The sequence below is a fragment of the Simochromis diagramma genome, unplaced genomic scaffold, assembly GCF_900408965.1.
Source record: "Simochromis diagramma unplaced genomic scaffold, fSimDia1.1 OVJJ01000402.1, whole genome shotgun sequence".
NCBI classification, from domain to species: Eukaryota; Metazoa; Chordata; class Actinopteri; order Cichliformes; family Cichlidae; genus Simochromis; species Simochromis diagramma.
Window position 1 is genome coordinate 6,953,848 of NW_024386972.1, and position 27,358 is coordinate 6,981,205.

The following is a 27,358-nucleotide window of genomic DNA, read 5'->3' on the forward strand; positions in this document are numbered from 1 at the left end:
GATATGCGCAGTTGATGTTGGAGACGAATAAAGAAGGAGTGAGAACTGAGAGCTGTGTCGTTGATGCTTACCTCCACAGTGTGTTTCTTTTGCTTATAAAACCAATGAGTGTTCAAGGTGTCAAGAACACATACAACCATATACCATAATATATATATATTCCTTCCTGATCTGCTCAGTTATTTTTACATTCCTGTTTACATGTAGGAATATGATAGTGAGAGTATCTCCTCATTAACATGTCAGTCACTAATAACAGTGTCAACCATTTTGGCTTCAGTCAGTCTATAGTTGTTTACACTGTAAGTATTCCTGGAAATGTCATTGTCCGTGTTCTACCTACTTCACTGTAGATGCAAAACCTAATTGCATACCTTAACATCCATTCAGCATGGTTGCACTACTCACAACTCTGAATGTACGAATGTGTACTGTTCCTATTAGGGTCAGACTACACTGTCACATAATAATTCTTTCTTTTAACATAAATGTATTTGTTTTGCTTTTTTCTAGTGCAAGGAAAACACAATTTTCATGCTTGATTTTTTTTAAAGCACTGATAGCTTAATGGATAAAAATGAATGCTGACATTGGAACAGCAGTACGTAATGAACTTGAATATTTTCAGTGTCTGATCACTGATTACTGGTAAAGCAACAAGAAGATCACAGTTATCAACTTTCTCTTTTTGCCAAATGGGATCGAACTGCGTCTCCTGATCGAGCACTGAAATATGTTTTCTTCTCCTCACATTCATATTTTGCTGCTTTGATTGATAAATATCTGAACATCTGAAAGATGATAAAGAAATGTGTGGCTGTCTAGATATAATTCAGTTTTGTATATTCCGGTGACATAGGATCTGTTGTTTGCAAGTCTGATACAGTTTTACAACATTTACACAACCTGGACATGAATTGTGGATTCACATGCCTTTATTACCTGGATGCTCTAAAATGCTCTAAAATCATCTGTAGATTCTTATAAAGCACGCCAATTCCACAAACAAGACCAGTACAATGAACATTAGTGAAATTTTATCTGTAGAAACATCTATTTAAAGACACGTGCAGAAGGAAATAGACAATAAATTTAGAAAACATGTTTTGTTTTCTTAATTCATAATCATCCATAATACCAGCACATTTTCAATTGTTTTCTATTAATGTTTTTAATTAAAAGCCAGAGTTAAAGCTCTTCTATTGTTTAGATTGGTATGTAATCAGTCTGATTCAATTACTTTTAATGATTAAATATTGATACTGTTTAAAAAAAAGTTAACTTTGATTCAAAATAGAAAGAAAATACAATAATCAACCAGATTAATGACAGGAAGGTAAAAGTTTGAGCTGGAAAATAGAATATTAAGAGTTTGGTTGAATGCAGGAAAAATATTAATTCCATGGCTTTTTTTTTAAAACAAAAGCTTAAACAAATTAGTGTTTAAGCTTTTGTTACCACTCTGTTAGGATAGATACAATTTGCCCCGCCCTCTGTTGGGCAGGGCTATGACATCAATAGAGGAAAATAGAAAACTCTCTAGACACCACAGAGAGGGTGAAAAAGCTCTCTGGTCTCTCAAGGCTACAATGATTGCAAGTTTCTTCTTCCTGCTGTTACTTGTGGGTAAGCTGAGATTATTCTAATTAAATGGAGATGACAATTTATACCATTTAATTTACTTTATTTTTTATAAATATAAATATATGTTTTATATTTTATTTTATTTTAATCAGTAACACTTCTTTACTTGTAATAGATTGCATTTCAGTGCAAGAACAGGTTCCTCTATAATTTCCCAGTAAATATATCTTGTTTACTAAATTAAATTCCACTTTTTTGTAATTAATAGATCAGAGATATAAAATAAAAAGAAAGAGAGAAAGAAAGATAACACATCTGGTATCTAGTAACTCAGATAGTTATATCTATATTATTAGATATTATTAAGTATATTTAATAAAGTATATTCAATATGAAGATGTACAACATGTTTTCAGATGGACTGCAGGCAGGCATTTTGGAACCTGGACTCTTTAGCTACAAATGTGTTGCTATAGATAAGTCTTAAATTCCCAGTGGTTTAAGATTCTTAGAATCTTTTGATGATATTATGTCCTGTAGATGATGAGACATTCAAAGTCTTCACAATTTTATATTGAGGAATATTATTCTGAAGTTGTTCTACTATTTAAAATACAGTTTTTTCGTAGATTATTGATTTTCTGCCCAGCTTTACTTCTGAGAAAATCTGCTTTGCTCAGACGGTCTTTTTACATCTAATCATGCTCACTGGCTTCCTGCTATTAACCTAATGGTTTGCAAAATGTTTCTCCAGCTAGTTCTTTTTTGTTATTTTACTTTTTCAGCCGTTTTTTTCCCCATCCAGCTTTTTTCAGATGTGTTGCAATCAAACTGAACTGATATATTGTCAGTGTCAACTGTAAAATGACTTAATTTAAACATTTGTTCTCTAGCATATCAAGACTATCTCTCCACACCTTTACATATTCCACATGTACGGGGTAGGAGCCCCCTTGGTCGTGGCGTGTGGATATTTCTTTAAGACACTCCGGCATGCCCGGCTACGCCCCATAGCTTATGTATAAAACAGCTGTGCGGACGTGACACCAGTGTGTGTGTGTGTGTGTGTGTGAGTGAGAGAGAGAGAGAGAGAGAGAGAGTGTGTGTGTGTGTGTGTGTGTGTGTGTGTGTGTGTGTGTGTGAGAGAGAGAGAGAGAGAGAGAGAGTGAGAGAGAGAGAGAGAGCCTTGAGAGTGGGGTATGAATGTGCGTCCGTCGGGAGCGTGCTTCGGCATCCTCCGTGGGCGCTGCCTCTCCCCTGGTATTCCCCCTGTATGCCCTGGTGTTCCCCGCTATTCCCCTGGTATCCCTTAGCTTGGTAGCCCCTAGCTAGCCCTTGCTTTCCCTTGGTTGGTCCCCCTTCCCCGGCATATCGCCTCGAAAAAAAACAGGCTTAAGTGCCGGTCGACGCTTCATTCATTTTGACCATTCATTTTGTGAAAAAGTGAAAAATTAGTATCGTTACATTACCATTCAGTTTGGGGGTTACAACAGAAAATTATATATTTATTGCTCACGGGGTATCAGATGGGATTATTTTAACAAACCATTAACATTTTGGCTGATAACTATTTTTATTCTCCTGTAACTTTACTATATAAAGAGCTAAATCCTCCTAAGTTTCAGGAGAAATGCTTCATAATAAGAAGTGTTTGTGAACTAAAAATCAGCAATGTGGGATACTGTTTGTCTGTGATTTACACAGGGGGAACAAATTGTGTCAGGATCAGCCTGATATTATTTGTATCCCACTATAACTTCGTTGTATAAAGAGCTAACATCTCAAAAATGTCAGGAGTAGTTAGCCATTATAAGAAGTGTTTGTAAACTAAAAATCAACAATGTGGGATGCTGTTTGTCCGTGATTTGGACAGTCCAGCGTGTGCTCCCGACACAGGGGAAACAAATTTTGTCGGTGATACCTAGTTTGGCACGACACCGGCTACCTTCCTGGTTAGCGTGTGGCCCCGCCCCCTTGCTTGGTAGAAGAAGTATGGCAGCCCACCGTCCCAAACATGTCTGTGTATGGCATTTTGCCTTTTTACGGTAGGCACGAGCAGTGTGGCTGTGCCTGGCTGTGTCTGATTTTTCAGCCGGCGAGTGAGTGTTCTCCAGCCTGCCGCACTGTGCACGAGTGTCTCATTTCGAAGTTCACACCTGCTGCTCCCCTGTCTGCGGACAGCGCTAGCGACCGCTTAGCCCTGGGGCAGACCTTTGGGTTAAGTCCCCGCTTGGCCTTCAGCGGGCTGGACTGCCAGCCCCCCATTCTGCGGACGGCTGGGCGGCTCCGTGGTTGGATGGACCCTACAGGTTGCATCCCTGCCTTGGCCCTGCGTCTTGCAGCTGTACTGCTGCTGCGGGCTGTGTTCCTCTGGCGTATAGCCTGCGGTTCTCCGACTCACACGCCAGTCGGACCTCGCTGTGTCTGATACGTCAGTCGCTGAGTGGGTGTTCTCCAGCACGCAGCGCTGGCTCTTCATCTAGTGGGTTGCCCCTGTATTGCGGGTCACATGGCCAGCAGGTGCCCCCTCAGTGAGTTGACACCTCCCGTCTGTCCGTTAGTGTCTCACCAGGCCCCCTCTGCTGGTCCCCTGTCTATAGACACCGCAGAGTGGCTGCTATGCACTGGTGATAAACCTTGGGTTGCTCCTCACTTGGGCCCTTAGTGGCCTGAGCCACCAGCACCTCCCCTGTCGTGGATGGTGCAGGTCAGCTGCTCTACTCCTGGGACAGGCCCTGGGCCTCGTCCTCCCTGGGCTAATCCACTGAGTGGCCGAGATGCTTCGACAGGCTCTTTCTCCCTGGCACTGTGTCACTGCCTGGCTTTGAGGATGGACGGGTCACATCCAAAGCTTCACCTGCGGTTGCTGGCTGTGTTCCCCTGGCTTGTTGCCTGCTTCACCGGCGTACACGGCAGTCGGGATGCTACTTGGCAGCTCGGTGTGCTGCGTTCCCAGCCGGTCTGCCTCGCGGTACCCGGGCTGACCTTGAGCGGCCAATCACTTGCGGTCCTGTGTCCTGCACGACCGGTTCAGGCCAGTCTAGCGTCTGCAGACTGCTGCCTCCACCCCCTGGCTGGGCCTTCACAATGCGAAGCCCTGATCAGGGTGGTGTCTCTATTGGTGCGTTGTCACTGACTCCCGGCACCTTCACTCTCGGTGGTGCACTGTCTCCTCGCGGGGTGTCTTACAGAGTTACCCCGTACATATGGAATATGTAACGCTGTGGAGAGATACTGTCAGTATGCTAGAGAACGTACGGTTACGGTGTAACCTTGGTTCTCTTAGTGAGAGACTATCTCTCCACCGTGAGGCCGCTCGGAGACGCGTTCTGATCAAACGATCACTGGTGTCACGTCCACACAGCTGTTTTATACGTAAGCTGTGGGGCGTAGCCGGTCGTGCCGGAGTGTCTTAAAGAAATATCCACACGCCACGACCAAGAGGGCTCGTACCCCGTACATATGGAATATGTAATGGTGTGGAGAGATAGTCTCTCACTAAGAGAACCAAGGTTACACCGTAATCGTACGATATATTTTCCTGTGATATCTAACATCCATGAGTGTCATAATCCCTGAGTCTTAAACCCGAGTTTTTCAGTTTTGTGGTTCAAGGTTTGCTTTGGGGTTCGTGAAAGGATTTTATCAAAGTTGTTGTTTATGATTTTATTCTTGTGCTTTTATGTCTCTGATATTTTTGCCTTTACTTCTTTGCTCATAATGTTTCCTTATATTTGTTAGTTCTCTTTCATGACCCCATTCTGTTCCTCCAGTCTTAACTCTGTGGTTGTTTTTGGACACCAAGACACCAAAATCAAACAGATTTTGATGTCTCGGTTTCTTGTGCTTTTCATTTCATTTCATTTCATTTCCTTTGTCTCATTTTCACCGATTTGTTTCCCACCTGTTTTACCTTGTGTAAATATTCTCTCCTCTTGCCCTTTTCCGTGTCATCTCACTTTGCTGTGTGCTCCCCTGCTCTGTGTTTCTTGGTTCCATTATTCCTAGTTTTTAATTTTCATATCTCGCTCTGTGTGTGTTTTTGGACTTCCTTTGTTTGTCATTGTTCAGCAATTGAATTGAGTTCATACTGTTTCCAGAGTTTTGTGTTTGGTTCAGCATCCTGCCTGCCACACAGCTATTCATGACACTGCATTTTTAAATAAAACCTCGAATTAATTCTAACCACATATTAAAGTAAAGCAAGTCATATTAACACATTTTTTTATTTTTAAAAATTAGTGCACTCATTGTCAGCTGAAAATGCATCCAGTTCAGAGCTACAGGAAGATCAACAGATGACCAGTGAGACCACTATAAGAGGTACATAGCGTCTCTCTCTCTCTCTCTCTCTTAAAGTCTTTTGCCACCTCTTATTTCCAGTCTCTCAGTTTTTCTTTCCTTGGGAGTCGTTTTCATTCCAGCACTTCCACCTAACCATTTTCAGAGGCACATTTTCTTGTTTTCTTAAGCCTATGACAGAGGATAACACAGTTTGACTGACATAAAATAGTATTTTTGCACCAACAAAGCAATTCTCAAAGAGCTATTAGTCAAAAACCTCATCCGAACATGAGCACACAAACAGTATCTCAAGTTCATGGCTTTAAGAAACAAAAAACAATCCAACAAAGATCTGATACAGGGCTAAGAGATGGATCTGGCCCTTCAGCCCCACCTGCCATTCACCAAAGCCTCGACAGAAATGGTCTCAGTGGAATGGAGGCTGTCAAGAGGCTCAGGGTGAAAAGGCTGAGGTATGTCAAATTACACAAGAACTGCTAATCAGTCGCAACAAGTTTTGTAGACTGAAGAATCCAAAATTTGTACTTTTGGATCGAAACCTTTGTCTATATGTATAGAGGAGCTCAGCAGAGAGGTACCACAGCCAACTGTGAAACATGATGGAGGTTTTGTTATGATGTGTGGCTTCAATTAAGCCAGTGGGGTTCGGGAGCCAGTCAAAACTGTTTGAAGTATGAATGCAGAAAAGTACTGTCAGATTTTGATCAGGTATACAGGAGCAGCTGATCAGCATCTTTATTTATTTATTTTTTTTAGCTTGGCAACCACACTGCTAATGCAGTAAAAGAATAAATGGATACAAAAGCACAGAATGAAAAACTAACAGTCAAAGATAGACCTCGAAATTAATTAAATAATGTGAAATCATTATGACAGATAATAGAACAAAAGGCCACTAACATCCAAAGAAGAGCTTTGAATGTCCTTAGTGAAGATTAGAAAACTACTACTGAAGACTACTTTAAGAAATTACAAGAAAGTTTGCCTAAGAGAGCTCAGACTATGTTGGATAATATTGTTTTTTATACGAAGTGTTGAATTTCAAGCTGGAATTGTATAAATGAAGTTTTTTGCTTCATATACAGTAATTACATGTATGCTTGCTAACCTTTCAATTAATCTCTTCACTTTTAATAGCAAAATATAAAGAAAATAAAGATGACTGAGGGCGTTTCCACAGTACTGTACATGCCAACAAGTGATGTCGTCTGTTTTTGTTGTTTGTTTTTTTTGTTTTCTTGACACAGTTATCCAGACCTGATCCAATAAACTGAAAATCTGAAATGAAAGCACAGAAGCTGCTTTATTGTTTTCATATCATAACATCAATGTCAAGAATGTCTTTTTATGTGTCCTTTTAGATAATGAAGTGGAAGTGGAGAAACTCTGCAATTTTCAGGCTATTGTACAGCACCTGGATCTAAGTAAAGACAGTATTAAGTACACTGTGAGCCGGCCCATTATAAACAACAGTCATCATACAGATGTTGTGCTTGACATGAAACTCTACGCTATCCTGGATATGGTAAGTTGTTCAAGCTACTTGTGTATGTTTGTGTGTTTTAGTTTGAATAAATGATAATGGACATTTTTGTTACCAAATAGTTTGTTTCTTTCGATAATAAAATAATGTCAAAAGTCTGCTCAATTGGTGCATATTTGTCTGCTTCATATGCATAATTTCAGTTTTCCATGTCATGTATTCTCTCAGTTTGGTATTCTCTTAATTATGGAGATCCATAAGCTTCATCTATGAATACATCAATGTCTGTCTTTTTTGTGGCCTTCTATGCTTCTGTTAGTTGTCTAAGACCATTTAAGACTTCCCAGATGTTGGGTTTTTCTTGTCTATTGGAGGCTGCATACTGTTGATCTTACCCAGGTCTTTCTAGGATTACTGTCGCACAAGTCAGGCTCAACCACTTGAGCTTGAACACTGCTTGATTTCTTTGTTCACAGAGAGAAATTGACCAGACCTTAATTTCTTACATTTGGGTTTATTTGGTGAGTTTTCTCTTTCAAATACATCAATTTTCACAGTATTGTTGAAATTGAAATTGCTTGAAATTACGTGTTTTCATCTTTTGTCTTTTTCTCCTTGTTTGTATCTCTTTCCTCTTATTTGTATCCCTCTGACTAGTCATGGAAAAACGAGTACACTAAGTGGGAACCAGATCAATTCTGTGGAATTAAACAAATAACAATTCCTACTGAATATTTGTGGATGCCAGATATAACTATTTCAGAGATGTAAGTTTAACATATATGCACATAAACTCACACAGACCATACAGTCACTAGCAATAAGGCATTAAGCTACAGCTAAAAAAAACCCCAAAGCTGAACATTTATAATTCATTATTAGAAACTTATATGCTGCTCTTCAAAATCTTAACATCATTAATTTTTTTTTATCCTTGAAGATATTGTATAATTCATTAAATAAGTTGCAAATTGAGCAGCAAGCCCTTCAAGTCCATGTGGTCATGTTGAGCCCTCCAAGACATTAATAAAGACTATATCTATGTTGACCATCCCATTAAAAAAGAATAGCAACTAAATGCTGTTTTTTTTTCTCAAAACTGTCCTGGATAATTTTGGAGATGTGCACTGGATAATTGTTTTGTCACGGCGCAATCAGCTCAAACCAAGCAGGATTCATGAGGTACATCGTGGCTTTGAAACATGAAATGATAACCTTCCTTTTCCAAGATCCATTTTGTCCAGCACATATCTATATAGATGCACCTGAATATTCAGTTATTTGGATATCCCTCTGTCATTTAGATAATCTCGCAGTGATATTCCTGCACTTGTTCATCCTTGTGTTAGTTTTAGTGCTAAATCCTTTGCAAACCGCCCCCCCCCCCCAAAACCTATGGACAGATTGCTTGCCCACTGCTCTATTTCTTTTTACACACCTAAAACAGCACATCCAAAAGATATTGTGTTAGATCTGCCTTTTCCTACAGACCAGTGGCTACTTTTTCAGTGATGAAGAGTTACACATCCTGCACAGGGAGGAATGCAAGTTAGAGTAGCTCCTTTACATGAAAAAAGAAAGACCATGTCTGAATCAAGGAAGAGGCCTATCTTTCACCATCTTAAAGCTATTTCCCAACTTTCTCTGAATGGTACTCATGGCTTATCCAGTAACTACAGATTAAATCCTTAGTTTTTCTTATACTACGAAAATGGGTCAGTTCTTAATGGGGTACATTCTCCATAGTAACAGATGCTGTATTCTCCAGAGCAGAGATGAAAAGGTATGATTTGCTCTTGAGGCCAACAAAGGGCAAAACTTCTGTGGTCCATGTGTGGGTATTACCAGTTGGACTCTGTGTGGAACAGCCCATAGGGTTCATTTTTGTCCCACGCAGGCATGTTTGTGTGGGTCATTCGTATTGATCCTGGTGGTCTGAGCTTGATGAGGTGTGGATAAAGGCGTGTCTGAGGACAATTGGGAGGGAAGAGATCATTGGTTACCAAACTTTGTCATAATTTCTAGTCCATCATTTCTAGCTGAAATTATTAAGTAATTTAACACAAACTCTTGTGTAAGTCGCCACTTGATGTTGCAGTTTTTATCTGGATTGTAACATAAGTAATTAAGACATGGTGGCTTAATGCCTTAATCCTCCTCAGCTGGAGAGTAAGATTTGAGTAGGATTCTGTCTACCTATTTGTCATAACTGATGCTGCTTTTTTGAGTGGCTATAACTGATTGTAATTTTCTGTCTTACAGGACAGAGAGAGACAAAGCCTCTCCGAGTCCTTATCTCTCCATTGAAAGCGGTGGTTTGGTTGAATACAGAAATGACCAGGTGATCGTAAGCACCTGCAAGCTGCACGTGTACAAATTCCCTTTTGATGTTCAGAGGTGCAACCTCTCCTTTAAGTCTATCATGCATTCTGGTGAGCCCATAGCATATATGCGTGCCTTTCATGAAGTCATAAACCCAAACCATCAGATACAAAAATATATATATATTTCTTTCTTGCTGATCTTTTATTTTTATGTTTCACTTCAGATGAAGAAATAAAGTTACAATTCAACAAAACCAATAATACGGTCACAGAATGGTCTCGAAATGTGATGCAGACACAATACGAGTGGCTGTTTATCAACATGTCAGTTACCACCAAAACTGTCAATGAATTTGACTTCAACCAACTTATGATTGTTTACACTGTGAGTATTTCTGGGAGCAGCTGCACAGAAATGGGGAAAAAAGCATTAATCAATTTCGCTGCTTTTTCATTACTTTCCTTTTTGTGACCATAATACATGTCCAATATAGAGTAGGAGTAGGATGATTAACCACCTCACATGCAAATTGACAGATTACCATGAAGAGGAGGTCTGTCCTCTACATTGCCAATTTCTTGCTGCCAGTCTTCTTCTTCTTGGTTCTGGACTTGTCCTCCTTCCTGATATTAGACAGTGGAGGTGAGAAGCTCGGCTTCAAGATCACTGTCCTGCTCGCTGTCACAGTGATGCAGCTTCTTCTCAATGAGATTCTGCCCAGCTCTTCAGACAGTATTCCACTTATAGGTAAAGAAGAGCATATTTGACTTCATGCAGTGAATTAATCAAGCTATCAAGTCATTAAGTGATTTGTCCACTTTCATGCTGGATGCCCTCCTCAGCTGTCTATTGCATTGGGGTTTTTGCTCTGATGCTGCTCAGCCTCCTGGAGACAATTTTGGTGATGCATCTGATTGAGAAAGACTCGCCAGCCCAGGATAATGAGACAGATGGAAACCAAAGCCTGGTGGAGTGCTGTGAGGAGAAACAGGACATATCCAACTTTCACAGCTGTTGTAGAGGTGTGCGTAATTGTAGCAGTTGTTGTCTGTCACCTATCTATGTAATTCTAGCTGTGTTGCGTTGATCTTCCTGTCTATTTTTTTATTCCAGACATGAAGAGATGTAGTCATTGTGCATCTGTTCATGATGTATCTGTGGATGAAAGACCAACTGTGTCTACATCAATCAACAGTCTGCCACCACTGACTATAAAGGTTGGAGTTAAATTGGACTTTTAAGTGTTTTTCAAGTGAAATATAAAAACTGATGAAAGACATCATGTTGCATGAGAGAGAGCGATTATCCCAAACCCTAACATGGGTGTTGAAAGTAAACACTTTCACTAAATCAATGTGAAAATAAATCAGTGTGTGAAATGTAGCAGCAACTAGACTATAAATGGCTGTATATGTAATCTTATTGATTACATTTCAACAAAACTATTTTTTCAGGGTTGTAGCTGCAACCTGATGAAGATGTTCTTTCCACTGGAAAAAGTCTCAGATGACCTGCGGGAGACTAGGAAAACCGTGACTCTGCACAGTACCAACAAGAAGTCCGGCTACTGGACCAATATAGTAAAACATATCAACAGGGTTTTTGTCATTTTTTATTTGACAACAGTGACTGTGTTTTTGGCAATTATGATTTTATTGTGGAACAGTGCTGAAGATGAGTAGGCCGAAAGTTACTTTACTTTAAATCATTAGCATGAGGATTAACTTTACTTAACTAAAAGTTTCTGTTCCTTTATTAAGTCCAAGTCTAAAGTATGCATTTAGACTAGGGGTCGGTTTTGATTATCGATTTATCGATTAAAATCGATTCTAGCTTGGATAACGTGATATCATTCATTAAAATCCTGAATCGATTTTTTTAATATAAATTTATTTTATTCTCATGTTAAACCTCACAAAATTTCAACAACCACCAAACAGCTAAAACAGTAAATGAGAGCAGGTACACGGATTCTGCACAAAGACGTAAACACAAAGCGCGGACCCGCCGACGGATCAGAATCAGTGAGATGTCGCCTTTCTCACCCGACGGCACGGACACGGTCGGGGCTGAAAACCGACAGCTCGCTGATTCTGATGTTTCGACCGGTCCGCGCTCTGTGTTTAGCGCTAGATTCTAAAGCTGTTAGTTTTATCTCTCTCCAAACAATATTGACCGAACCAGCAGCAAAAGAAGATCCAAACTACGCTTCACATAAACATCGTCATGAACTCCCTCTTACTTTTGCTGTTTTGCTTCCACCAGGATAAAATGACACTTCATGCACAGCGCTCTCTCTCTCTCTCAGTATACTTCAAGAACAGTTTCCCATCTAAAAATCTGTTTTCTGCATTATTCGCTTGCTTGTTATGCACTAGTCTACCGTTGTTTACAGCGCTGTCCGCCGCTGTTTTTTTCCTTTTACTTTCTTCTGAAAAGAAAGCCTAATTTCTCCTGTTCAATAGGCTACTGAACAAATTTAATCTTTTTAAATTTATGCAAAATTGCAAAATGATTAGCTGTGTCTCTGATGCTGCTTCACTTCAACAGCATCAGGTAATGTTCATGTGTTGATTAACGTTTTTCTTTGGTTTTTGATCTACGGCAGAATATTTTTATAAAATCCGAGGCCTGGAAAATCGCCTTCATGTTTTTCTGTGTTTTATCCTCAGCTACTTTGACACAAAGGCTTCTGCTGTGATGCTCACACCTTTGATAAAGTCTCGAAAGTGTCAGCTTTCTTATTATAGATGTAAAAATATGGAGATGTACCGATGCATGATCTGAATTATAATATTTCTGACTGTCTGAGGCAAAATTTCCCCGACTCAAATCTAAACGAATCAAATTGAATCAAATCGCGGATGGAATTGATTCGATTCGGACCTTGTGAATCGGAATTGAATCGATTCTAGAAATCAGTGACGATACCCAGCCCTAATTTAGACCCCTTTTCCTACACTTTATAACATTTGTACTGTGTGATGGACCTCATATTTCGGTCCACTTTGAACTCACATTTATTCACTGTAACTTTAGTTCACATCACATTATATGCATGGCAATATAAAGCAATGCAGTCCATGAGTGTTGTATATCTTTCATTTACATCTGTATCCTGTTGGAATAAACATTAAAAAGCTTTTTATTTTTTTTCTTATGTATATCTTTGTGTGTTTGTGTGTTTGTTGCACAACCAACTGACTCTTTGAATTATAAAGTGCACTCCATGTAAAGGTAATGATCATGGAAGTTTGTTTCCCATTTCCGCTCAGCATTTCTATAACTTCTTCTATGATTATATTGGAATCACAAATATAAGTTGAAGAATTTGCAGATGGGACTAGTCTAGGGTCAAACCTTAGACCAGTTCTTTTTTTTTTATTTATATTTTACATTTGAGCCACCTCCTTAAACTTTTTATTAGTATGCTTCACCTAACAAACTAAAAAAGGTATCTTACCTCAGTGAATGTTTAATTATCATCAAAAATTGGATGTTTAACTTCATTAAACTTTGAATGTGGCAAAAATGTCAATAGGTTAACCCTTGTGTTGTCCTCGGGATTCCCATATACTTGTTTGCCATTCACCTAGGGGTCATTTTTGACCCGAGGACAACACAAGGGTTAAGGAAGCCAGTCCCTTCAATTGCAAAAAAAACATATAGTTAAGCTTTTCCCAGCTTCCCTTCAGCTGGTCCAAAATAGATTAATCTGGCTGCTAAAAAAAAAAAAAAGAAAGCCTGGTTGTTGCATTTCGGTCCATTAACTTTCAAATCAGGACCAGGAGTTTAACCCCTATTCCTATTTCCCTTTAATGACTAAATGACTGACAATTAACTAATTTTTTTTTTTACCTCTAATTCAGGTCAAGAAGTCTTCATTAAAGGGCTTCCAACAGCTTCCAACAAGTGTGCAATCAGTTTAGCAGAAAAGAAATGTCAGTTTCAAATGTTGAAAAACATAATTTGCTCATTTGTTATGTAGATCAACTACTCAGCACAGCTAAGAGGGGGAAAATGGATGTACAAACTTCACAAAAATCTTGCTGTGTTCTTTTTATGTGTGATTGTGAGTATGTTGGGGTTGGCGTTGCTGTGGCTCAGGATGTAGAGCAGATCACCTACTAGTTGGAAAGTTGGTGGTTTGACCCCTGTCTGCTCCAGTCTGCATGCCGAACATCCTTGGACAAGATAGAAATCACTTACATATGAAAAGCATTTTTTAAAAAAGTGCTTATATGAAAGGATGAATGAGGCAAGTTGTATAAAAAAGTGCATTAAGCTCTATGAGTAGAAACGGGCTAAAGAACCAGTCAATTTGTGTTTGTGTGTTTCAAGGTAACTGTATTTATACCCATAGGCAAGGTAAATTTGCTTTACAGAAAAATAATAGCATTTGGCATCCCTTCAAAAACACACATACCTAAAAGAAAAATATAAACCTCACTGTAGAACATATATAGTAATTTAAACGTTTTGAATCAAAAACAAATGCAGTTCTTATTTAATTCAGTGACAGCAACAGGGACAAAGCTGTTTTTATAACGCTTTGTCCTGCAGCTTGGAAATAGAAACCTCCGTCCTGAGGAAAGAAGCTGAAATTCACCCCTTAGAGGATGGGGACAATTTTTAAGGATTGTTAAAGCCATCCTCTGTACCTGTTTGGAGTACAGGGAGGCTAAAAAACACTGTGGCTCACAAGACATGGGTGGTTTGTCATGAAAGAAGCTACAACAACGGCTCTGCTGGGTCTCAGTTACACTTTTTTTTTAGTTTTTTATCTTTAAAATGTAAAAAAAAAATGTTTCAGTGTTTGCTACAGGCAGTGCTGTTCACTGACTTTGTAACAGCAAAAGTTGGCAGTTGCTGCTGTTTTGACTGTTGATGGTGATTACTCTCTAAGGATGGATGTGGTAGGCACACAGTTGGTGATTACATTTGCCCTCCCCCCTTTCCAGTATGTGGCAGTGACATTAGCAGAACAGGAAGCCTCTCCAGACAGCACATAGAGCATGACAGGGCTCATTGATCTCTCACAGCTATGATGATTGTATCTCTCTTCTTTCTCCTCATCCTCAAAGGTAAGTTTCACTGTTTCTGTACAATGCATGCAGCTTATCATTTAATTCAATTAAGAAACACTGTTTTTGCTTTGACCAGTAAAATCTTTTTCAGTGTAAGACAATGGCTTATGTTAGCATCTAGTAGCTACCAGCTGACAACCGTTAATTAAATGCTTCAATTTACTAAATCTGTTGTGTTGTGAGCTTCATTCTTTAACACAATTTTAACTGGTTATTAGGAGGATCAGGACAGCATAATGATGAGGTGGTAACATTCAGATACTCAGCTTCACCAAGAAAGTTTTATTCTTTTCTTTTTTTCTCCATAGAAACATTTATTTAGTTTGAATAGAAGCTCTCCTGCTTAATCTGCTTGATATGAAACTCGTATATAAAACCTACTGTCCAAATAATCTTCCTACTTTTCTCAAACAATTATAAAACACAAAAAACATTGTGGAAAAAATTAAAACTAATTAAAAACAACCTGGCCATGGTTGAAGAACCCAGAAACTGAGAAGGAGATCACAAAACATGTTATTTCAGTCTTTATTATCACAAAAAGAAAACAGGAGAATCTGTGACTGGAGATGAGCTGGGACGGTGCAGGCTGGACTGAACACTTGGGCTGGTACAGAGGAACATTTGGAGTTAATCTTTGCAGTAATTGGAAACCAGAAGTGAGACTCAGGGAAGCCAAGCAAGGATTTATCGATGTTGCCAGGTCTCATATTGTTTGAAACCTAGCCAAAAGTATGTATTTTGTTACATTCTTGCATGTTTTCCCCCATTTGTACCTTCTTGGTTTTTTTGTGAGCCCTTTTGTGTATATCCTTTGCATATTTAGGCATTTCGGGCCTATCCAGCATTTTTTAATTACCACCATTTAGCTGACAGCTGAACTGTTCTCTTTACTTGAGTCTCCAGTACATCCAGCTGCACATCCGATGGTGCAATGTAAAACTAAACTTCAGTCTTTGTCTGACGGTTTTGGGTGCCAAGTGAGCTTTAGCAACAGCCTTATGGTCAAACAGTGATTAGTACAGAAGCTTTATAATAGAAATAGGAGATAATAGGAGAGAGGAAATGCTGAGTGGAATAGAGTCTAGCTCTTCTACGGCTGAGTTGTTTCAGAACCAAGCTATGAGCAGAGGTCAGATTAACTAACTTTTAAATAAATAAACAAAAGTCAGCTCACCACTGCTGAATACAAATAGATCCACATAACACCAAATTTCTACCATTCATCGTGTAACTGGTATGCCCACTGGAGGGCAGGCTCATGTTGCTATTCCAGTCTGGATCCAGCTCAGGCATGCAAAAACACTGCGGGAACATTAAGAGGGTAATTCTTGAGGTGATTTTTTTAACATTTAATAGCCCATACCTCTTGTGAAGATTATCTGTGGAAATTTAAAATAAATAGTGTTAAAAGATGACATAATATATACTGCAACACAGTAGTTGTTTAAAAAAAAAAAACAGGGGTACTATTTTCTTTCAGGTGGAAATACCTCCACTTTTGAGCTACAAGATGATGCTCAACTGATGCCCAATGAGACCATGACCAGAGGTAAGTAAAACTAACTTTGAGTTCACAGAAGTTATAGATGTGTGCATTTTATATTTTTCTCTTGTAGGCTGATCACCCGCAGGAGGCACCATATAGGTCAGGTGCAATAAGTGTTCAGTGGCAGTGCAGGGCACTTGCTTGTTGTTAGTTCCTGGAACATGAAACATCAGCACTCTTGTGAGAAAGGAGCCTGACCTAATGAAAAGGTTGAGAGACGGTGACTAGATATAGTCAGGCTCACCTCAGTACACAACTTCGGCTCTGGGAGCAATCTGGAGCTGTCTAGTTTATATTTCCAATGTGGAGTCGCCCTTGGTGAGAGGTATGTTTGTTTGCTGCCAGTATGTTGGGGTTTTCCCCAGGGGTTATGGAATAACCAAAGTTAGTCAGAGGACTAACCAAGAAGACTAACTTACTCTATGGACTAACCATAGTTGGTCCATAGACTAGTCCAATGTTTCCCAACCACTGTGCCGCGGTACAGAGGTGTGCCAAGAGAAATGATCAGGTTTGCTGTGGAAGATTATCTGGTTTCGCCTGATTGGTACTCTAAGCGACCGGCATGAGTAACGGGCAGAACAATTACATTATCTTCCTCTAGAGGGCAGTATAACGTCTTGCTCCAATTAAATGGGTTGCCAACTTACAGTAAAACGGAAAAAGACAAGGTAGAAATTACAGAATAGTCATCCTGTGAGTGAGATGACAGCGCGTAATATCAATAGATAAATATTTGAAAAGAAAAAGTAGTCAGTCTGACCTGGGTCCTGGAGATAATTCCGACCCAGATGAAGGTCCTAGCATGGGTAGTGTTTTGAAGAAAGCAAAAAAGATATACTGGGGACAAGCCAAGCTAATTCCACTATACCTGGTGCACGTGGAAAAATTATCAATATGCTTTTTGTAACATTTTTGTTTGGTGGGGTGCCGTGTGATTTTTCTAATGTGAAATATGTGCCGTGGCTCCAAAAGTGTAGGAAACACTGGACTAGTCCATATTTACCTTATGGACTAACTAAACCATAGTTAGTCCACCTATGAATATGAGGTTACCCTATTAGGATTAACCTATCAGATCAACTTAGTCTATGGACTAAACATGTTTGAGCATAAGGGTGTTCATAAGTTCACAGGTTGCTGATTGATTTAGTAATAATGTCATCAGTCCAGCAACCACATTTCTTGGACTTGGTTAGAGAGACAAGCTGAGCTGTCAAACAGTCACCACCTGGTGTTCAGTTGGATCAGGTGGGGAAGGATGCAGGAGACTCCAAAACTTATTATGAGGGTCACAAGACCCCAAGACTCACAACACTTTGATCTCAATCCAACAGAGACATCGTCTGTGATTGGACAATGTTCACAATTCCATTGCTGAAGCAGCTGTAAGAAGCTGCAGCTGTAAGATGGTACTAATAGCAGGCGGACGGGGGGCAGCTCTGACAGTAGCTGTGGGGGGAATATGGTGAGGCCATGAAACAAGACTTTTGTTCAGCCTCAACGCAATTTAATTATTATGCCAGGGTTTCGTTGTGTATAGTATGGAGTTCCTGATATTAATTTTAATATTAATAAGAAATAGATTATTAATGAACCCTTTCTGAATGTCTGTATAGATCTTTATATTTCAAATAATGTAATTACAGGGAGTGCAGAATTATTAGGCAAGTTGTATTTTTGAGGAATAATTTTATTATTGAACAACAACCATGTTCTCAATGAACCCAAAAAACTCATTAATATCAAAGCTGAATGTTTTTGGAAGTAGTTGTTAGTTTGTTTGTAGTTTTAGCTATTTTAGGGGGATATCTGTGTGTGCAGGTGACTATTACTGTGCATAATTATTAGGCAACTTAACAAAAAACAAATATATACCCATTTCAATTATTTATTTTTACCAGTGACACCAATATAACATCTCCACATTCACAAATATACATTTCTGACATTCAAAAACAAAACAAAAACAAATCAGCGACCAATATAGCCACCTTTCTTTGCAAGGACACTCAAAAGCCTGCCATCCATGGATTCTGTCAGTGTTTTGATCTGTTCACCATCAACATTGCGTGCAGCAGCAACCACAGCCTCCCAGACACTGTTCAGAGAGGTGTACTGTTTTCCCTCCTTGTAAATCTCACATTTGATGATGGACCACAGGTTCTCAATGGGGTTCAGATCAGGTGAACAAGGAGGCCATGCCATTAGTTTTTCTTCTTTTATACCCTTTCTTGCCAGCCACACTGTGGAGTACTTGGACGCGTGTGATGGAGCATTGTCCTGCATGAAAATCATGTTTTTCTTGAAGGATGCAGACTTCTTCCTGTACCACTGCTTGAAGAAGGTGTCTTCCAGAAACTGGCAGTAGGACTGGGAGAATAGAATAGAATAGAATAGAAATGAGTTGCGCTTGACTCCATCCTCAACCCGAAAAGGCCCCACAAGCTCATCTTTGATGATACCAGCCCAAACCAGTACTCCACCTCCACCTTGCTGGCGTCTGAGTCGGACTGGAGCTCTCTGCCCTTTACCAATCCAGCCACGGGCCCATCCATCTGGCCCATCAAGACTCACTCTCATTTCATCAGTCCATAAAACCTTAGAAAAATCAGTCTTGAGATATTTCTTGGCCCAGTCTTGACGTTTCAGCTTGTGCGTCTTGTTCAGTGGTGGTCGTCTTTCAGCCTTTCTTACCTTGGCCATGTCTCTGAGTATTGCACACCTTGTGCTTTTGGGCACTCCAGTGATGTTGCAGCTCTGCAATATGGCCAAACTGGTGGCAAGTGGCATCTTGGCAGCTGCACGCTTGACTTTTCTCAGTTCATGGGCAGTTATTTTGCGCCTTTGTTTTTCCACACGCTTCTTGCGACCCTGTTGACTATTTTGAATGAAACGCTTGATTGTTCGAATATCACGCTTCAGAAGCTTTGCAATTTTGAGACTGCTGCATCCCTCTGCAAGATATCTCACTATTTTTGACTTTTCTGAGCCTGTCAAGTCCTTCTTTTGACCCATTTTGCCAAAGGAAAGGACGTTGCCTAATAATTATGCACACCTGATATAGGGTGTTGATGTCATTAGACCACACCCCTTCTCATTACAGAGATGCACATCACCTAATATGCTTAATTGGTAGTAGGCTTTCGAGCCTATACAGCTTGGAGTAAGACAACATGCATGAAGAGGATGATGTGGACAAAATACTCATTTGCCTAATAATTCTGCACTCCCTGTAGAGAACTGATGAGACACATCCTGCAACCCAAGCCTTTTAGTGGCCACAAGAATCAGGATATCGGCTTTCATTTGTGAGTCAGTGCTTTTAATAGATTGATAAAAGGTTTCTGAAGCAGTCAATATCTACCCACAGAGATTACTGTGTTTGTCATGTTTAATACGACGTATGTTCAGCAGATCTGAAGAGAACATATATCAATTTTAAAGCCTGGATAATCACTAGGACACTGCAGTTCTTATTGAAAAGCATAATTGAGTGTGTTCAAGTTTTCCATTTTTTTTTTTTTTAATACATTCCTCTCATTGTCTCACTAATACAAAATCTAATCTCATTTCAGATAAAAAAGTAGAAATTGATGAACTTTGCATTTTCCTGGCTGTTGCAAACCACCTGAACTTGACTAAAGACAATAATAAGTACACCATGAGCCGGCCCGTTAGACACCACACTCACCCTTTGACAGTAGTGCTTGAAATGAAAATCTATGCCATCTTAGATATGGTAAGTTGTACTTCTTTAGAGTTTTTTTTTAATGATTTTTTTTCTTTAATTAACGTATTAATTTGACAAATGACATTTATTAAAAATAAATGTCGTGTGTGTATTTTCCATGCAGCCATTTAACAGTTAAATGGGCAGCCGGAAAGCTTTGCATACATGTTGTATTATATTTGGGACCACTGCGGTACAATTAAAAGAAAAGTATTTTCATAAGCAATAACTTATATTTGTATGTATATTGTATTTTATTAAGCTTGACTTGTGACTTGTGACTTCTTTGCTGACAGAGGGAAATTGACCAGACTTTAATTTCTTACATTTGGGTTTCTTTGGTCAGTATTCTCTTCTTTTAAAATACACAATATTTTACTGAAATGTGGAAATTCAAATTATTTATTTGAAAACGTGTCTATTTGCCCTCCCTTTCTGTATTTCTCCTCTTATATATCTGGTACATCTTCATGGGTAGAAATGGAAAAATGAGTACATTTGGTGGGACCCATATCAGTTCTGTGGACTTAAATACATAACTGTCCCTACCGGATATTTGTGGATACCAGACATAACAATTGAAGAGATGTAAGTGTAATATATTTGCACATGCACTCACACTGACAGATCCACATGCAGTAATGAGAGAACATTCATTTATTTTTAAAAATGTCAACAAAGCTAAAACATTATTGATTCACCTGTATAAAACATAAAATAATACACGACTGCTCCAAACTCAAAAAAGCCTATCCATTTATTCATTAAGGTGCATACTGAATCTAGAATATGGACGATACCAGATTGTATAAAAACTATTATTTGAAATATTAATTTGGTCCAAACTAATAGCTTGTGTCTTGTGTAGATATGCTTAAGCCTGTTCTTTGGCCTACTTGCATGCTGTACATGCAAACTGACAAAAATAACAACTTTTCAAAATGGTATATGTTACCCTGACACCTCTTTCGGCAATTCATTTAGCCTATAGTTTAAAGTGATTAACTCACAACTCCTTATCCAGATCTAAGTACCAGTCAGTGACACCCTGGCAACCAGAAAAAAAATTGTGTATTGTTCTATTGATCTAGTTTGTGTTTGTTGGATTTTTTATTAGATCTTTAGATTTGCCTCCTGGAGCTTTACATTGTAAACTGCATCTCACACCACAATGTTACTTGTTCTTCATGGTCTGTAAAATGGTAAACTACAAGTGATCTCATTTGTCCCATATTTGCTTTCTTACAGGACAGAGAAGGACAAAGCTACTCCGAGTCCCTATCTCAGCATTAGCTCAGCTGGCTGGGTTGAATTCAGAAATGACCAGGTTGTGCTAAGCACCTGCAAAATGCATGTTTACAAATTTCCCTTCGATATTCAGAGCTGCAACCTTTCGTTCAAGTCTATCCTGCACACTGGTGAGTCCATAACATGTTTTGTTTAGGTGAACTCACACCATCAGATATCATATAGGTACAATATACATTGTATACAACATATTTCTTCATGTTTGAGTTGGTCACAGTTATTTTTATATTCATTTCAGATGAAGATATACAGTTACACTACCAGGAAAACAACACTTTGATCACACGGTTGTCTCGGGAAGTGATGCACACACAGTACGAGTGGCTGTTCATCAACATGATAGTCACCAACAAAACCAACCGCTTGAACTTCAACCAAACTTCTGTTGTTTATACTGTAAGTATTTTTTCAAGCAGAGACACATCAATGGAAACTGTCCCTGTTTGCCTATGTTACAGGCCTCCAGCTGGGTCTGTTTTACACAGAAGAATTAGCTCAAATACATCTCATAGTTCCAACTAAAAACCAGTGCATTTGGTATGTAGGCTCTTCTTCATCTGTTTAAGAATTTTACACCATCCTTTTCTGTTTATTTACACATTCTTCTATATTTTCTTGATAGATTTGTCTTGTAGCAAAAACCACAGGTTCACATCTTAACCCTACTTGCTGACCTTATTTTTTTATGCATCAATATACAATTATAATCACCTTATATCTATCACGATTTGTGAGGGCAGATCATGTGGAGAGAATGAGGTGTGGACCAAAGCGCAGACAAGCAGAGATGGAGGTGGATTTCTTTTTTTAAAAGCAAGTCTTTATTGTCGGCTGCACAAAACACTGCAAAACAAAAGGCCACGGGGAGCTGAGATAAACTAAGAAAAACCTAAACTGGAAAAGCTAAACATGAAACTTCAAACACAAAACCTGAAATATAGAACTAGAAAAACCTGAAACGTGGAAACACGGAGGGAAGAATAGCAGACAAAATGCAGAGGAAATGCAGAGGGAGATACACAGACGATCCAACGAGGAACAAAAGACAACATAGACCATGTATACACACAGAAGGTAATGAGGAAATAGGAAAGAGGAAATACACAAACATAGAAACAAGGATGACTAGAAGTAACGCAGGGGACACAAGGAAGGCACAGAAACAAAAGCTAAAGACTAGAAATCAGCGAAACACTAAAGGATGTTCCCAGGACAGCTGAGAGATCTCTTCAGCATGTCATGAGGCTCCGCCTGGACCCCTCCAAGTAGGCTCTACCCAACAAACCTCACCTAGGAGGCATCAATTAAACACCCTGTTCAGATTCCCAAATCACCCCAACTTGCTCCATTGAGGAGCAAGTTGTTTTTAGACACTATAGTATATCATTTAATATGCACAATTTTGTTAAATTTCCCCTTCTGGTAATCTTAACATTCACTACTCTTAGTCTGGTCATGGTAAAACCTTAATCCACAAAGAGCTAGTTTATACAGGGTAAACATGTTACAGTGAAAAATATATGAGGATAACCAATATATCTGATTAACCAATTGAACATAATTTCACAGATTACCATGAAGAGGAGGTCTATCCTGTACATTGTGAATTTCATTCTGCCAGTCCTCTTCTTCTTGTGTCTGGACTTGGCATCATTCCTCATCTCAGATACTGGGGGTGAGAAGCTCAGCTTCAAAGTCACCGTCCTGCTGGCTGTTACAGTGATGCAGCTTATCCTCAATGACATTCTGCCCTGTTCTTCAAACAAGGTTCCACTTATAGGTAAAGAAATGTATTTAACTGCACATAGTTACAGCAGTTGTATATTCATGCCACAGTTAATTATAAGGATTTACATATCAGAAGATCATCTGGTCCTGACCAGTTAGTAAAATTAAGTTAATAGAACTCCAGATGAACAGCAACACATGACAAGATCAAACTGTCATTATTTATCTGCTCAACTAGGAAACTAAGCCAGTAGCTTGTAGTCCCCCCTTTAGCAGCCAGAACTTAAAGTAATCGTTTTCTCTCTGACTTTATCAGTCTCTCGCATCATTTTGGTGGAATTCTGGCGGATTTACTTACATCATTGCTTTAGTTCATTAATTTATGCATAGTTCTCCTAAGGTCTTGCCACAGCATTTCAATCAGGTTGAGGTTTTTGACTGGAACATTGTAGCACTGATTCTTTTTCACCCATTCTGTTGTAGAAATGCTTGGGATCATTGTCCTGTTATCATTCAGTTTCAGACAAGATCACACTGTCAAACAGATAATCTCATATTTGACTCTATAATACTTTGGTATACAGAGGAATTCATGGTGGACTCAAGGACTACAAGGTGCCTTGGTCCTGTAGCTGCAAAACAAGCCTGAATCATCATTCCTCAACTGTGTTTGACAGTTGACATGAGATGTTTACACTAACATGCTCTGTTTGTTCATTTTCCAAATGTAGTGCTGTGCATTATGTTTAGTATCTCCACTTTGATTATACTGGCCCAAGGACGGTGTTCCAGAAGTCTTGCGGTTTCTTTAGATGCAACAGGCTTTCTCTTGGCAACCATTCTAAGCTTGTTTGGTCTTTTTCTGACTGTACTCCCATGAACTCATGCTAACTGAGGCCTGTGACTGAGTCTGAGATATAATTCTTGGGTGTTTTGGCAGTTTCTCTGAGCGCTACATTGTCTGACCTCGGGATGAATTGGGACATCCACTCCTGGCAACACTGGCAATTATCTTAAATGTTTCCACTTGTAATTAACATTTCTTACTTTAGAAAGTTGGACTTTAAAAAGTTTTTTCCCAGACTGATGGGCAGCAGCAATTGCTTCTTGTCTGAATTTACCCTCAATCAGTCGTGGCAGATGACTGCCCCTCCCTGGTTTCCTCCTGTTACAAAATAAGTTTTTCCTTCCCACTGTCACCAAGTGCTTGCTCATACGGGGTTATCTGATTGTTCGGGTGTCCTCTGTAATATTGTAGGGTATTTACCTTACTTTGCAACGCAGTGTAAAATGTCATGCATTATTGTTCATCTGAACCATTTACCTAATTTTAGCACCTGGTAAGAACCACATTACTTTTTATTACCCTCTGTATGTAAAACCTTAGAAGAAACCATGTACTTTCTTTTTACAATGACTGTATATCCACATTAATGACACAGCCTGCTCTCCTCAGCTGTCTACTGCATTGGGATATTTGCTCTGATGCTGCTCAGCCTCCTGGAGACAATTTTGGTGATGCATCTGATTGAGAAAGACTCTGCAGCTCAAGATAATGAGACTAGTAGAGACCAAAGCACAGATGTGAACTGTGGTGACAAATCCAATCCACACAGAAACCTTGAAATTTCAGGTATATTTTGGATGTATAGTTATGGTTTATATACTCAAAGACACATTAATAATGGTTCATTGTACAACTAATTCTTTATATAAATTTAAATTGTGTTGCCTTTATCTTTATGCCTAATATGTTTTTTCCAGATAGTCACTGTGCATCTGTCTGTGATGCACCTGCTGAAGAAATGCAATCGGTGATCAAAGAGGTGAGGATTATATTACACTTTTAAAGGATTTTTAAATTTATTATTTTTTAAGTGTAAAAAAATCTTAACAGACATTGTGTTTGCATGGAAGAGATTATTCTTAACATTTTTGTATATCTGGAATGATCTCTTTTGTTCCAAATGGAGTGGGAAAAAAACATCTGCAAATATGCACTGCTAATGTTAATTATCTTTCTCCAAAACCGCTTTCAGGGGAGCAGCAGTAAACTGACGGACGTGTCCTTTGCTGTGGAAAAAGTTTCAGATGAACCAGGGGCAACTGAAAAACCAATGAATCGACTCAGCAGTAACAAGAAGGAAGAAATGAAGTCAGGCTATTGGACCAGAGTGGTTAAAATCATTAACAGGGCTTTCTTGATTTTTTATGTCTCAGCAGTCACTCTGTTTTTAGGGGTTATGTTTATAATGTGGAACAGTTCTGAAGATGATGATGGGTAGAAGGAAAAACCCTCAATAAATAAATTGCTAGTTTAAAAACAAAGTTAAACATTTTGAAATCATTATACACCGTCTGTTTTCACACCTGTAGTTTCCATGTATTCAAACCAAAGAAGACAGAACAGTCATTGATGCAATGTAGGCTGGTGAGAGTTCATACTGGCATGTTACAAAGTAATCCAAAGATGTAAACGTGGAGTCTGATCCACACTGATAATGTAGTTATGTTTAGTTATCTATTATGCATCATCAAATTTAAAATGACCCACTGTAGAAAATACTGACTTTTAAAGCATTATTACAAAACAAGTCTGTTTAAGCTTCTAAAGTTCAAACTGCTCGCAACTTTGTTATATTTATTAATTGCTTTTTACAGTTAAAGTTAAAATGTACCAACTAGATTAATATGATATATTATTTTAAAATATTTATTTTTAAACTGTAAGTTGTTGTTTTTGTTTTTTTTAACATGTTGTACCGAAAGCTGATATGTACACATTGGGTCGAACCCAGTCTGACCTCAATGATTATTTTGGTCATTGGAATTTTGACTGGTACTCCTCTATATTGTACTTTCATTTTCTTTGAATTCATTTAAAATGTGTATTTATTTTGATGAGAATTTTAGTAAAGTGACATCTGTTGCTGTAAGTCTGCAAATCATTTGATGGGCTGTTAGTTTGTGTATGTATATGCATATTTTTATGTGATAATGGCTTTTCTTGATGGGTTAAGGTTAATTATATGATTGGAAAAATGATTTAGCCAAATATTGAAAATGAGAATTTAGCCATATACAGTACTTCTGGATGAGATTGCCTTGGCTTCAAAGTTACACTGTGAGAAAACCTGGAGTCATTTTTTGCCCAGGACATCCTTTAAAGTTTTGCTTTCTAACTAACTGTTTTTTTTTTTTCATCTCTGCCATATCAATAAAATTAGAAACATTCAATCTCAGAATGATACTAGTTCAACCTAGTTCATCCATGAATCATTTCTAGACCACACTGTCATAATTCTGTATTATTTGAATATTCTAGAAACTCCCTGAAAAGCCTTGGATTTTCAATCAGTTTTTTTTTTCTTGCTGTAGCAAGTGTACTAACATGGACTAGAAAAGAGAGATCATATTTCCCTCTATTTCTGTTTACTGGGTTAGGGTTAGGTTAAGGTTAAATCCAGAAATGACACACTCTCCATTGTTATCAAAAGGATAAAACTTTCAGTTTTCAACCAGAATATTTCTGGTTACATAACATATATCTTCTGATGTAACTTGGACAGAGTCATCAAGACATCAGACACCCTCAGCCAGCCTGTGATGATGATGAGGCCCTGGCTTGTGTCCAATTCATCTTCCAGGCTTCCAGGCCTTGGAAAGCTTCCAAACCCTGCTCATCCTGATGCCACTTTTCCCATAAACTTGCTTGTGCTGCAACCACAATTCAACCTGGTTGACTGCCCCATGTCTTCCACTTTTAGCTGGTGCTGACCTCAATGCCTGCTGCAGAGACTTTGTTGTTGCTGGAGTCCCTGTATAGCATCACTTGCTTGGCAGGGTGACCATGAATTCTTCCAAAACACAAGGTGAAGGGAAGTTTTCAGCTTGTTCTTGCTGCGATAAAGTTCAATGCTGCTGAGACAATCTGTGCAGGTAGTGCCTAATCCTCCTCTCAAATCCTTAACATGGGTCAGTGGAAACTCATAGACCTGCAGTGGCCAGAGGAGCTGAGTTGTATTTAGGTCTGGATTAGGTGACCCTGAAACACCTTTAGTTTTTCTGGTTTTTAGTTTTCACTGCTTTTCACTTTCCATGTCTTTATATGTCACTGCAATAAATCATCTCTACTCTCTCCATAGTATGTACTTTGTCTTTCTCTCTGTGCTAAAGCCACTGCTGAATTTGCACACATGGACTATGACAATAATTATTATTACAGTGGTGTTACATTCAGTGGTGAACTGAAGGGC

General features: G+C 38.9%; 2 protein-coding genes across 8 annotated transcripts; both read left to right on the top strand.

The window, feature by feature from the left end:
* Positions 1–1,447: 1,447 nt before the first annotated feature.
* LOC120737919 (5-hydroxytryptamine receptor 3A-like) lies at positions 1,448–11,579 on the top strand. Its single transcript, XM_040038839.1, has 11 exons — positions 1,448–1,626; positions 5,827–5,907; positions 7,251–7,414; positions 7,849–7,893; positions 8,030–8,139; positions 9,635–9,804; positions 9,921–10,081; positions 10,234–10,444; positions 10,540–10,719; positions 10,811–10,914; positions 11,152–11,579. Exons 1-11 carry the CDS (start codon positions 1,509–1,511, stop codon positions 11,377–11,379), a joined length of 1,572 nt encoding a protein of 523 aa, XP_039894773.1. The 5' UTR covers positions 1,448–1,508; the 3' UTR covers positions 11,380–11,579.
* Positions 11,580–14,608: 3,029 nt separating this feature from the next.
* On the top strand, positions 14,609–25,642 carry LOC120738189 (5-hydroxytryptamine receptor 3A-like). Of its 7 annotated transcripts, none has more exons than XM_040039337.1 (12): positions 14,733–14,781; positions 16,268–16,336; positions 16,404–16,658; positions 19,912–20,075; positions 20,363–20,407; positions 20,545–20,654; positions 21,315–21,484; positions 21,613–21,770; positions 22,944–23,154; positions 24,559–24,735; positions 24,867–24,928; positions 25,142–25,642. In XM_040039337.1, exons 4-12 carry the CDS (start codon positions 19,998–20,000, stop codon positions 25,385–25,387), a joined length of 1,257 nt encoding a protein of 418 aa, XP_039895271.1. In that variant the 5' UTR covers positions 14,733–14,781; positions 16,268–16,336; positions 16,404–16,658; positions 19,912–19,997; the 3' UTR covers positions 25,388–25,642. The 7 variants fall into 7 exon arrangements, with proteins under 7 accessions (XP_039895275.1, XP_039895268.1, XP_039895271.1 ...); XM_040039339.1 differs by lacking the exon at positions 14,733–14,781 and adding an exon at positions 15,138–15,516; XM_040039340.1 differs by lacking the exon at positions 14,733–14,781 and adding an exon at positions 15,966–16,120.
* The last annotated feature ends 1,716 nt before the right edge of the window (positions 25,643–27,358 follow it).

Excerpts from the sequence above, each read along its gene's own strand:
- LOC120737919 (XM_040038839.1), top strand. The coding sequence starts at position 1,509 with ATGACATCAATAGAGGAAAATAGAAAACTCTCTAGACACCACAGAGAG. Across the intron at positions 1,627-5,826 it reads CTTCCTGCTGTTACTTGTGG|TGCACTCATTGTCAGCTGAA; the intron begins GTAAGCTGAGAT and ends TTTAAAAATTAG. Across the intron at positions 10,445-10,539 it reads AGACAGTATTCCACTTATAG|CTGTCTATTGCATTGGGGTT; the intron begins GTAAAGAAGAGC and ends TGCCCTCCTCAG.
- LOC120738189 (XM_040039334.1), top strand. The coding sequence starts at position 14,742 with ATGATGATTGTATCTCTCTTCTTTCTCCTCATCCTCAAAG. Across the intron at positions 20,076-20,362 it reads TCTATGCCATCTTAGATATG|AGGGAAATTGACCAGACTTT; the intron begins GTAAGTTGTACT and ends CTTTGCTGACAG. Across the intron at positions 24,736-24,866 it reads CAGAAACCTTGAAATTTCAG|ATAGTCACTGTGCATCTGTC; the intron begins GTATATTTTGGA and ends TGTTTTTTCCAG.